Raw genomic sequence first — 13,568 nt, 5'->3', positions numbered from 1 at the left:
TAAATTGTGTTATCTTTTAGATTAGGATTACTTTTAAAATCAACTATTCATTTGTATTTTTTTTTGTAGAAGCTAGACGAGGTACACCCTGGACAAGTCGTGTGTGTATATATACATATGGACAAGCGGTAGAAATGGATGGATGGACATGTATATATATATATATATATATATATTCATATATATATATATACACATATATGTATACATATATGTATGTATATACATATATATGTATACATATATATATATATATATATATATATATATATATATATACACATATATGTATACATATATATATATATTAATATATATATATATGTGTGTACATATATATATATGTATACATATATGTATACATACATACGTATATATATATGTATACATACATACGTATATATATATATATATATATATATATATATATATATATATATATATATATATATATATATATATATATATATATATGTATATATATATATATATATATATATATATATATATATATATATTCATATGTATTTTTTTAAAAATAACTCCTTGCAGGTGGTAGGAGGTTAAATTGGAATTTTAACCAGGACTGCCGATGGTCCTGCTCGACCCCTTATGCGAAAGCCTGTTGAGGCTTGTCATTTTATAATCTGTCTTGGCTCGCATCTTCATAAACTCCTGTCAACTCTCCGCCCGGAGGCAACAAGAAATTTCCATAAACTGACACACGTTGTGTGCGCTGTGCATCGGAAGAATTCCATGAGGGAGAAGGTGGAGGGATTATCATTGCGGTCTCAGGTTTATGACTACACCTTCTGTGTCAAATTTTACAGTGGGGTCGCTTGGGTTCCTGTAGTACATGTTACATACACTACATACAGTATTTTGGGGTAAAATGCTCCTTAAAGTTGCCCTTTTGCTATAATCAAAGCAGAAATGGAACTTTAACAAAGGTCCCGAATGAATGTTAAGATCTTGAACAAATGCTCTAAGTAACAATGAAGCTTGAACATACTTATATATTTAACTGGCTGCGTGGGGGCCACATCTGGCAATGACACCATACCTGCCCCCAAGTTCAGTTTAAAACTTGGAGACAGACATTTTTGCAGTAGATTACTAAAAAAAAATAGAGTGCTCCTGTTGTATAGAGGAACTTGGACAACTTTAACACATTGACAGATCTTTGCCTTGACATTTTAACCTTGCTAGCAAACATACAACACTGGGGTCCAAATTTGTAATTTACATAACTGAGGCATTCCCCAAGGCACCTCTTGTATGTATATACAAGAGGTATATACATACAAGTTGTATGTATATATATGTATGTATATATATATATATATATATATATATATATATATGTATACATACATATATATATATATATATACATAGGCCCTTGAAAATCCGTGGGAGAAGGTGTGAATCTAATACGTAAATACCACTGGTTGGCAAGTACGGTAAGAGTTTACTGTACTTATCAAAGTACGGTCAACATCATTACCGGACACTATCTATCTGCGTACGGTAGCCACAGCTTACTGGCTACCGTACTTCAGCCACAACAATGTGGCTGCCGGCAGCCGCGCCCGCACATGCTGTGGGGCTCGTAACGGGGCCTCTCCTTTTTGGCAGTTACACATGTTTTAGTAATGTCATTTATGCAGCCTTGCTGTATCTTGTTTACTTCAGATGCAGTCAGTAGTCATTTGTTCATCTTCTTTAGTTATACTATATATATATACACATACATACATATAAATATACATGTATGTATATATTACTAAAAAGAAGAAAATTATATTAACAAATAAAATTTAAAAAATATAGCAAAAAAGGAACCACAGACAGATGTCTATATAAAACCACCGACAGCTGCATTCCTGAATGGCCTTAGAGAGATATAACAACCAACAAGGGGGACGGCATGGCGAAGTTGGTAGAGTGGCCGTGCCAGCAATCGGAGGGTTGCTGATTACTGGGGTTCAATCCCCACCTTCTACCATCCTAGTCACGTCCGTTTTGTCCTTGGGCAAGACACTTCACCCTTGCTCCTGATGGGTACTGGTAGCGCCTTGCATGGATGCTCCCTCCATCAGTGTGTGAATGTGTGTGTGAATGAGTGAATGTGGAAATACCGTCAAAGCGCTTTGAGTACCTTGAAGGTAGAAAAGCGCTATACAAGTATAACCCATTTATCATTTAAAACAAGCACACGAAAGTCTCATCAACCACCCACATCCCAGTTGTGTTTCAATCAGGGTTAATTTGGAGATCAGTTTCTCCTACATATCTCTGAAAGGCACCACACATTCAATGTCAGCCTAACCTTGTCTAGTTTGAGAAAAATACAGACCATCTTAATCCAGCAGGTGTGGCAAGGAGGCGCCGTTGTCTTCCAATCTTACACAATAAGTATTCTAGTCAACAGAGTAGTGAATGCCACAAGATTATTTTTGGATTTGCTAAGGGTACATGACTGAGGTGCTACCCCAAATAGTCCACTTAAGAGTCCAACAGCTGTTCAGACTTTGGCAGAGCCAGAGCATATGTAATAAATTAGTCGGAGACTGTTGGCATCGATCACACGATACAGGTATTCCGTCATAAGGGACTAACATTACATGACAACACACTAGAGTGCTGTCATAGAGATGATTTTTGATTAGCTTTATAGCAGAAGTTCCTTAAAAACAGCACAGCGCCCCAGAGCTCTGACAAAACACATAGACCAAAATCAAATGTCTACTGTAGAGGAAGCTGGTTCTCCGCAATATACAAAATAAATACCAATGGGGAAGAGAGAAGTCTGTCCCTCTCTGTCTTTAGCTTTCTGGAAATGTGGCCCTTAAACAATTCAGTTTAATATCCCTGTTGTACTGTATCAGTTTTCCACTTTAAAATGTGGAGAACTGCGAAATCCATGCTGCATTTTAGAAGGAGATCGTGGGTTTACTGTACTTATTTTTTCTGTGGTAAGTACACACATTTTATCAGAGACTGAGGCAGAGATCGCAAAGCATGCAGAGGTAGGGTAAATTAACAATAATGTTTATTGTTTTTATTCCTAGCGACGACAACAAATCTGCTTGATTAATGAGGGGACGGCTGTGGTTTATGTCAACCCTCGGCTGACCAGGTACCAAAACATTACCGGCTTTTGCGACTAATACAAAAAGATGTGTCAAAACTCTTGCAAAATTATGTCGTTCTCAGTGTTTGGTTCTCAAACACGGTCTATGTGTTCTCAGGGTTCTTGCAGCAAGTAAACCAAAAACACTAATTCTTGGCCCGAGTACGGTAAAACTGGTTGGCAGGTGAGTGTGACACCGAGCAGGTGTCTTATCGGAGTGGAAAACTCCAGGTGAGGCACCCTGATGTACTTAAAGGAGACAACTCTTGCAGGGTAGTGTGGGGGAGGCGGCTCTTCAGTTAGTGGTTGGGTTTCATATCAACGGGCACCACAGGAAACATAGGGGTCAGTGACATTAGAGCTGTCAGAATACCAGCATGATGACATGGTACTCCCATTACGGAGAACCCATCACACTATGGCCATCACTAATGAACCTTTACTCCACATTCATTTCCTGCAGGCCCTAAGTCTAACAACATGTCTTTAAAATAGTTTGAAACTGAGCATCGGTCTCACTGGCGTTTCTCTACTGGGAATGTCTACAAATGCATGTCATCATCATTGTTATTATTATTGAAGTATACATTATAATGTATAGTGTTCATTTTGCTGTTTTATAAAGTCTTTAAACTGACTAATTGAAACAGTGGTAGTCTAAATGTGTGGGCTCCATCTGCAATATATTATTAACTCACCTCATCAAAAATGGTTGTACAGCCGACTTTGGTTTTGGTACGCAAAAAATCTATCATACGGCCAAACATTAAATGTAACAAATTATTCTGTTTGCCCACATAGCAGTCTGCAGAATAAGCCACCGTGGGGCCAAATAAAGTTGCGAGTTCCAGCACCTTAATAAAAAAAAGGTGAGAAACACCATGGAATCAATAAAAACTCAAAGCAAAGTACCAAGGTACTTCTTAACCCCTCTCCTTCCGCTTCGCCCCTCGTCTCGTCTTTGCCAAAAATAATCTTCAATAGAGTTGAAAAGGATGTTAAATGTTTATTTATCCATTTAATTTGTCATTGTAAAACTATAATTATTACCTCCGCGAGGAAATTATGTCATTGTTGCAGTCGGCCACTTAATTAGTTAGTTAGCAAAATAACTGACTTATTTAGTGTTTTTAAAGTGATTTTCTAGTTCTCTATTAATTTTTCTGATAAGATTTTTGGATGTCTAGGACGGAATAATTAGATTTTTTTTAAATCTATTGGGAAAAATGCTTACATTTTGGTACAATTGTTTCTTTCTCTGACATTTTGTAACGGATTACTAACGAAAAATGTGATATCACTACACTTACAAAGCAAAAAAAATTTAAGGGGGTATTTGGTCGAAAGAAACACTGCTTTAATTGATTGGTTAATTGGTCACATATAATATATACAGTACATGTAGCTCTCATCTAAGTATGGATGGCCTGGCCCGGTTTAAAAATATTGGGCCCACAACTGCTTGAAAATGTCTTTGAAGTAATACATCTAAAACCAAATGTGTTTAGCTTTTTCTTTGGCTTTGTTGCAACGCTTATTTCAAAAGATGTATATGGCATCAATAGCTCAGTGGAGCGAGAATGCTTTTTTTAACTTTTTCTTTAAAGGAGAAATGGCCTTAACAACGGTGTCTTAGTGGGAGAAGAATATACCCCGGGAATTATGCAAAGAAAGTACAAGCTTCTTTTTACACTTGCGTAAGTGTTCATTATGTTAAGCGCTTTGAGTCACTAGAGAAAAAGCGCTATATAAAATATATTTCACTAGAATGCAAACATCTACTTAGCTTAACCCTAACACTTCAAATGTTAAATTTTCAACGTCAGCTGTGGGTAACTTCTTTTTACACTTAAACCTGGTTATGGTTATGGTTTGAGTTTATTTTGAACATGCGTACAATTACAATGTGAAACATCACTATTTCCAGTTTCTCTTTTCAACAAGTTCGAAAAGGAGTAGGAAGAAGCACAGCTTATTTAATCGTACCCCTTTTCATTACATAGCAATCGCTAACACTTTTCTTCACTTCCTGGTTTCAATTTCCTCACAATAAACTCCATACATAATGAAATAAATACAAAAATTATTATAGTGATGATAATAACAATATATAAATAAAAGTGAAGTAAGTTGCATTCCACATGGTGAGATAATTAAGATTATCAATAGGTTCAAAATGTTTATCATGGTTCTTCTTTTTACTTTTTATACACCTTTTTGTTTGAACAGTTCCTTAAACCGGATCATATTAGTCCATGTTTCACTTCTTTGCTTAATCCATTCCATAATTGAATTCCATATACAGATATACTAAAGGTTTTAAGTGTTGTAAATGCACACAAATGTTATAAGTTAAATTTTTCTAAGGTTATTTTTCTCCTTTTTTGTTGGGAAGAATTGCTGTACTTTCTTGGGTAGCAGTTTATAGTTTGCTTTGTGCATAATTTAACAGTTTGCAAATTCGCTCTATTGTGGAATTTCAATATTTTTGATTTAATAAATGAAGGGTTTGAATGTCCTCTACATCCAACACTGTGTATTATTGTAACTGATCTTTTTTGCAACACAGTCAGTGACTGAAGCATACTTTTGTAATTATTTCCCCATATTTTTGCACAAGAACTCAGATATGGTAACACTACTGAGCAGTAGAGAAAATGAAGTGATTTTTAGCTTTATTCATTATTGATGTATTTCTTGCCACCTTATGTTGTATATTATTACATGAGATTTCCAGTTAATTTTATCATCAATTATTACACCAAAAATGTGTATTTATTTTACTCTTTCAATATCTAATCCATCTATCTGTATTTGTGTTTGACTTTCTATTCAACTGTTACCAAATAGAATTATTTTAGTTTTACTAAGGTTTAAGGAAAGCCTGTTTTTGTAAGACCATAACTTTAATTTAGTAATTTCTTCTCTTATTGTTTATATTAGCTTCTGTGTGTTCTATGCTGAACAAAACAAAGTGCTATTGTCTGCGAATAGTCCAATAAGTCCTTTGTAACTTTACAAATGTCATTTATATAAAGATTAAACAATTTTGGTCCCAGTATTGATCCCAGTGGTACACCACAGGATATATTTAGTATTGTAAATGTGTGTTCGCCTAGCTTCACGTATTGCTTCCTGTTGGTTAAGTAGCTTCTTACCCAGATCAAGACCAACCCTTTGATGCCATACCATTCTAATTTTTAAATTAAGATATTATGATTAATTGTGTCAAATGTTTTTGTTAAATCTATTGCATTAGTAATTTTTGTTCCGTCATTTCAAGTAAAGCCATCGATGTTGAAGTATTAGCTCTGTATCTGTGTTGGTTCTCTGTAAGTATTCTTTCTATATTTGTTTAAGAAATTGTCCAATCAGTTATTGAAAATTTTTTCAATTATTTTAGAAAATTGTGTAAGTAAATAAACAGGTCTGCAGTTTGTAAACATTGACTGTACAGATAATCATATTTTTATGATGGCCACAGTTTGACCCAGGAAAAGATAATTTCTCTTTTCATTATTCCCCATTTGTGGAGAGAATGGGAGATGAACCAGCACCACGGAACCATTTGTGTTTTTACTACAAGAAAAGTCACATGTTAACCACAAATAATATATGTTAAAAAAAAAGACTGTTTAAAACATTTTTGGAGGTTGGCTATGAAGGGAAACAAGTATAATATTAATGCAATATCGGTGCTTTAATTGTCTGAGGTTGCTGCAAGTCTCAACAACTCAACATGTGTTATGCAAATGCACAATAAGCCTGCCAGCCATCGGCATGGCGGTTAGCGGGTAGACCACACACGTGGCCATGTTCCATTTACTATTTTATGTCTTTTAAGTATATTTGTGTTTTCTAAACTCCAAACTGTGCATCTTTATATTCACACTGATTCAAGTGATTACTGATGTCCAGTAAATGTGTTTATGACATCAGTTCCTAACAACAATGTGAGTAGATTACAGGGTTAATTGGAATTTAACTGATAGTGCGTGTGAGGTGTGGCAGGTCCAAACAAGCTCAGGGGATCATACCATTGAACTGTAATGTGGCGTTCTACTTTAAAGTAGTCAGTGTACATCTTGTATAGCGGTGTAGACTATCATTTAAAAAATTGCTATATACTATTTTAGCAGTACTATATATTTCTTCCCTCCAATTAACTGAAAATAACTGAGTTTTAATATGGCCCATAAGTCTGAGCCCCTGGGGGGGCTTCTCTAGGCGGGGTGTAGGGGTGTAAACAAATGGCACACTCTCCCCTATTGTGTTGTAAACAGTTGTCGTCTCTCAGCGGTATTGATCAGCTGATCGTATCAGCTTGTCTGCATGTGCCGGCTGTTTACAGACACATGCGCGTCAATGGTTGACGTGATGCCTAAACACACGGTGTGGAGACAAACGCACGCAGGGAGAGTGAGAGAGACTCATACCAAGTCAAAGGGTTCAAAGAGCAGTATTTTGACCCATCAAAGAGCACTATCACTATCATGACCACAGACCATGCCCCATTATTGTGGGGTTAAGAGTCAAGCATTCGCATTAATGCATTCCTCTCTGTCTCGCGTTTCAGCAAACCACTCCAACAGAAAGTAGACTTGGATGTATTTTAGAGTAGTCTGTGTACAGCTTGCATGGCAGTATAGCTTTGCGATCAACACACAGCCATTATTTGCTAGATATTTGACCGTGAGTAGCACTGTAATTGTACAGTCAAGCATGGTGGTGGTGGCGTCGTGGTCAGGTGCTGCACAAGTGCAGTAAAGCACAGAGGAGCTGCTGTGTATTGAGGCAAAAGGCAAGGCAAGTTTATAGAGCAAAATTTGTACGTAAAGCAATTCAAAGTGCATGAAATTATAAGAAAATCATCATAAAAATAATCATGAATTAATTCAATTAAAATCAAAGACTGTACAATAGATCAAATACTTTCAGTTGTCATTTGCACAATCAAATGAAAGTGTTTTCAGCCTGTATTTGAACATTGCCAACGTTGAGGCCTGTCTCACATCCTGTGGGAGACTGATACAGATTCTAGAAGCATACAACTGAAATGCAGCATTACCATGTTTCGTCCTGACTCTGGGCACCAGCTGGAGATGGTTCATATTATGGCTCGAACATGTCAGAGATGGCCCGAGACCACGAAAAGACTTGAAAAGTTCAAACTAGAGATGGGGGAAATAATCGATTTTTAGATGCATTGCAATTCGGACATGGACGATTATAAAATCGATTAGTAAACGTCAATAATCGATAATAAAGTAATGCAGACAGCTGACTGATCTGACCAGCTCCTTTATTATAGGGCTCTTTCCAGTTTCGCACACATTTCCATTCATTTAATAAATGTGAGAATGAATCTAACTGTTGCAGCTGAGATAGGCTCCAGCAACCCCCGTACCCCGAAAGGGACAAGCGGTAGAAAATGGATGGATGGATGTTTCTTATTATAAATGCACAGGTTTTTTAAGTTGCAAGTGATAAACGCTTAGTTAGTCAAATGAAAAGAAATGTATAACTGCATCAATATGTCTATGAATGTTCTCATTCATCCAGGTCATTGTAATCTCAGGGCATTCAATTGGTCGCAACTGGACTGTTTGGTTTGTCTTGGAAGACGTTTCGCCTCTCATCCGAGTAGGCTTTATCAGTTAGCGCTCATAGACTTAGATTGGTCAGATCTAGTCTGCATCTGCATCAATATATATAAATTATAGATGCATCAATAATTGATTTTTAATCGAATCGTAGCTCCTGAATCGTAATCGAACCTCTACCTGTAGTTCAGACGCAAAAACAATTATCTCCAATTTCCTTGTTTTGAATGTATCAATGTTTTTTGTGAAACAGCCATCCTGCTGATGTGGGTTGTAATTGAACCATTTCTAACAACCAACATGAAGCTCACAATTCGAAAAGTTTCCTTTTATTAAAAAATTGAATTTCGATAATTTCGTACAAGTTTTCAGCAAAAACAGACAACTTCAGACAACCTTTTTTATTCTGCAAAAACACACTACAGTAATATATCCTATGGTGCCAGCCTGGCCCTAAAAATGAGTGAAAACGGATCTTTTTTTTTTCAGAGAAATGCTTATTCTATCTCTGTAATGAATTAATTGCATCCAAACAAACACCTTTTTTAGGTGATCCCAAGTCAGGAGGGTCCGGGGTTTACATTGACCGTTGAATCATGACATCATTACATTTACAGCTGAATCACAAGGCAACAACAGCAGAGTGAACACACAATTCAGTTCGTCATTGGAGAGAGTAGTGGCTACATACATATTGATTTGGTTACAATCACGACAAAATAGACACGAAGCGAGTGAACATGGGCACTCACAATAGGATTATGTCATCAAATTTTGATGCACTGATTCATCTGATGGGTGTGTTTGTTTGTGCCACGAAGAGAGCAGGGCGCTTGTCGGTTTCTGAACTAAAACGGAATATTCAACAGTGAAATGCGAAAAATAAGTCGTCGTTTTGGTGTTTTTTGGAGAGGGGGGCGGGTTGGAAAATTGGATTTTACCACCTAGTAGAGAATGGTGTAAACTATTTTGTGGTACTCAAAGCTCAAATCGGCGGCAATGGCGTTTATCGGTTTTTGTGCCTCAACTCCTTATATTCTTCTTTGCAACGCTGACCATGAAAAGAGGCTGCATTTACATGACAGCGATGTTGAAGTGTGATGACAACGTCTCATTCTTTTACCGACAAAAAATGCTCACTATTTTCGCTAATGTAAATCTCCGAGTCATATTTTTGGGTACTTCACTCATTCTTACTGTTTGCATGCTAGCATTAGCATGTTAGAATAAACCTTTTCGATAATTTAACACATACACAAATAAGAATGACATATTTTGTTACTTGAAGCTATCTGGCTACCATACTAACTGTTAGCATTTCAGTTCAGCTTAACAGCAATCCAGCATACTCAGTGGCCTAGTTGTTAGAGTGTCCGCCCTGAGATCGGTAGGTTGTGAGTTCAAACCCCGGCCGAGTCATACCAAAGACTATAAAAATGGGACCCATTACCCCCCTGCTTGGCACTCAGCATCAAGGGTTGGAATTGGGGGTTAAATCACCAAAAATGATTCCCGGGCGCGGCACCGCTGCTGCCCACTGCCCCCCCCCTCCCCCCCCTCCTAGGGGGTGAACAAGGGGATGGGTCAAATGCAGAGGACAAATTTCACCACACCTAGTGTGTGTGTGAGACAATCATTGGTACTTTAACTTTAACTTTTCCCACACAATTTCTACTGAGATTCCATTTTTCTAGTTGCTATTATCAGTTATAGTTATTTAAAACCACACAGTAATTTGTCAATGAGCTCTAAACATGCGCTTTTACAGCCATTTAGTGTCTACTTTTTAGTCTGTGTGGTATAAAATGAGCAAAACATCAATACAGCATTTTTGTTGAAATCTTGTGCTTTTTGAGGTTAAAGAACACATAGAAAATTGATTGCAAATTCATAAAATCACAAGTTGATTCAATGTTTTTGAAAGAAAATAAACCTCAAAACATTGCAACTTTTGCAGCAACTTTCTGAAGATGATGTCGCAAATTCAGACATTTTAGGCCGCAACGATCACAAAACAAGCCTGCAAAAACCTGTGGGGGGCGGTGTAGACATAAAAATAAATACCACATAGTCACTTTTGCAGTCTTTTAATTCAAATATAGTAGACATAATAATAGAAAATACGACTTTAGGAGCCTTGGTCTCATCTTGTGGCAATACTCCTGTAGTATTGATATTTTTAGTTCATGTATCCTTAAAAATGCTTAATTTAGGCCAAAAATATTTATAATATCCTTAAAAAAAAACAAGAGTAGCAAGAGAGCTACTCCTACATTCATATTATTGTAGAATTGTTCAAAATGTGCGCTTTATACTAAACTGTTACCAAGTTTTGAACCAATAAATGACGTACATTAAAAAAACTAATAAAAAATGTATGTTTATAACATTTAAAATAATAAAAATGCATTAGTGTCAAAATATCAGGGTCTTTTTAAAGTTAATTTAAATCATGCTAGCAATTAATATGCTGCAATTATTCAAAACTCAAAAGTGTGATTTGTCTGAGTTATAAAAAAATAATAATCGTTTGACAGCAGTAATGGAAAAAGTACAGCACAGCAGACGATGTGGCAATACTATTGTAGTATTGATATGTTTTGTTCATGTATTCATTATGCTTAAACATGCTTAATTTAGGCCAAAAATATTTAGAATATCCTTCAAAAAACAAGGGTAGCAAGAATGCTACTCCTACATTCATATTATTGTAGAATTGTTCAAAATGTGCGCTTTATACTAAACTGTTACCAAGTTTTGAACCAATAAATTACGTATATTCAAGTAAAAACAAATAAAAAATGTAAGTGTATGACATTTAAAAAAAATAATGCATTAGTCTCAAAATATCAGGGTCTTTTTTAAAGTCATGCTAGCAAGTAATATGCTGCGATTATTCAAAACGCAAAAGTGTAATTTGAGTTATAGAAAATAATAATCGTTTTGACAGCACTAATGGAAAGTACAGCACAGCAGACGATGGCGCTAACTTCATGTAATTATTTTGCAGTTAAAATAAAATAGAATGCTAAATAAATGCCATATTTTTTGTATGTCCTACTATTCAATTATTTTTAATGTTTTTATTATTTAAAAAAAAATTACATTTGTGTTTTAGTTAATTTAGGAATTAAGAGAAAAAAGAGAGCCCACATGATTCAATGTATATGTTTTTTTTTTTTATTATTGCAAACACAAAATTCTGCATGTAAAGTTGAAAATGTCAGAACATGTAACAAAAATAATAAATAGAGACATTCACACAGTGAGATCAGTGCCAACACAACCACAATAGAGGCGAGGTAAAAACATCAGAGTCTCTGCTGGAGAGCCAGAGAGGTTAGAGGCAGCTCCTCCCCCGATAGGAGATGCTGCTCCTTCTGGAGCTCCAGCAGAGGAGAACATGCTGTCTGCAGGTCAGAATAAATCGACGTGGGGGAGAAGTGAGGAGGAGTTGACTGGGAAGATGGGAAGAAAGTAGCCGGAGGAGGAGGAGAAGAGCTGCAGGCGTCCCACTGAGGCACCACAGCGCCCGGCGAATAAGTCGAGACGAATCCCTGAGGAAGTGGAGGAAGCAAGTAGGACACGTCTGGTACCTTCATGTACACGGAGGGCTGTGGAGGAGGAGGAGAGAGGGAGGCTTGCAGGGTGGACAGTAAGCTGTCGTCTGAGAAAGCAGCAAGTTCCAGGCTGCTGCAATGCATGCTGGGACATTTAGGGCTGGGTTCTGAGGAGGAAGAGGACTCTGACGAGGAGGCAGAACGTTTCTTGGCGCCGCTCACGTTGTCGGCCTTCCTTTTCCTCTTGCGGCAGAAGTTGCCGTTGTCGAACATCTTGTCGCAGTTTGGGTCCAGAGTCCAGAAGTTTCCTTTACCTGCAAAGTGGAACGGAGGGTCAGAGAGGTGAAGGTGGAGCCCCCTGCTGGGTCCAAACATTAACAAAACAAAAGCCGCTAGCTAGCGTGGGCCCCATTAGCGTAAGTGGGAATTTTGGCTCACCAGGGTTGTTCTCCTCCCGGGGAACTTTCCGAAAGCAGTCATTGAGCGACAGATTGTGGCGGATGGAGTTCTGCCAGCCCGCCTTGTTACGGCTGTAAAAGGGGAAGTTCTCGGCCACGTACAGGTAGATCTGGCTCAGGGTCAGACGCTGCTCTGGTGCGCTCTGGATCGCCATGGCGATGAGGGCAGAGTAGGAGTATGGTGGGCGGGCCAGGCCCATCAAGCCTCCTGGGGAGAACCAGGGCCCAGCAGGGAGCAAAGGTCTCTGAAGGCCGTAATGCTGAGCAGGAGCTCCGAAGGAAGGGTGGCCCATGGACTCTCCCGCAGCCCCACAGGGAAGGCCGGAGTCTGGGTTGCTGTAGCTGAAAAACTCCTCGCCGAGGTGCGGAGGTGGCAGCCATGAAGACTGGCTGAGCTCAGGGAGAGGCGGAGGGCTGTAGAGGCTGAAATCAGAGGGATCCAGACCCAGAAGTGGTAGCTCCTTCTGGGGGACTCCACAGAGCGGGGAGAGCAAGTCCAAGGACGCCATGATGATGCAATGTTTCTGACACGAAGCACCTGTATGCCCTCTCCACCTTCACTTATACTCAGAGGTTCCTCCCACATGCAAGCTGATTGGCTACTGTGACACAACACACACACACACACACACACGCAGTAGTTGTTTTGAATAAGGACTGCTTGAATTCCTACCTCTGGGCAGATGACGGCCTGAGGATTTAAAGGTGATGTCAACAGCATCTGATAATGATTGAATCTGTTTTTACGGTTTCAGTCGTTACTGCGTCTCATCTGCTCCACGTCACAGATTGTTTTGAATAGCTTGCTCAA

General features: G+C 38.0%; 1 protein-coding gene across 1 annotated transcript; it reads right to left on the bottom strand.

Annotated features, from left to right (window-relative positions):
- Positions 1 to 12,009: 12,009 nt before the first annotated feature.
- foxi3a (forkhead box I3a) lies at positions 12,010 to 13,278 on the bottom strand. Its single transcript, XM_062046499.1, has 2 exons — positions 12,738 to 13,278; positions 12,010 to 12,613 (listed from the first exon to the last, which is right to left on the bottom strand). Exons 1-2 carry the CDS (start codon positions 13,264 to 13,266, stop codon positions 12,051 to 12,053), a joined length of 1,092 nt encoding a protein of 363 aa, XP_061902483.1. The 5' UTR covers positions 13,267 to 13,278; the 3' UTR covers positions 12,010 to 12,050.
- Between the last annotated feature and the right edge of the window lie 290 nt (positions 13,279 to 13,568).

This window comes from Entelurus aequoreus, linkage group LG05, assembly GCF_033978785.1.
Source record: "Entelurus aequoreus isolate RoL-2023_Sb linkage group LG05, RoL_Eaeq_v1.1, whole genome shotgun sequence".
Taxonomy (NCBI): Eukaryota; Metazoa; Chordata; class Actinopteri; order Syngnathiformes; family Syngnathidae; genus Entelurus; species Entelurus aequoreus.
The sequence above is the reverse complement of the archived record's forward strand: the minus strand, read 5'-3'. Positions and strand labels throughout refer to the sequence as shown.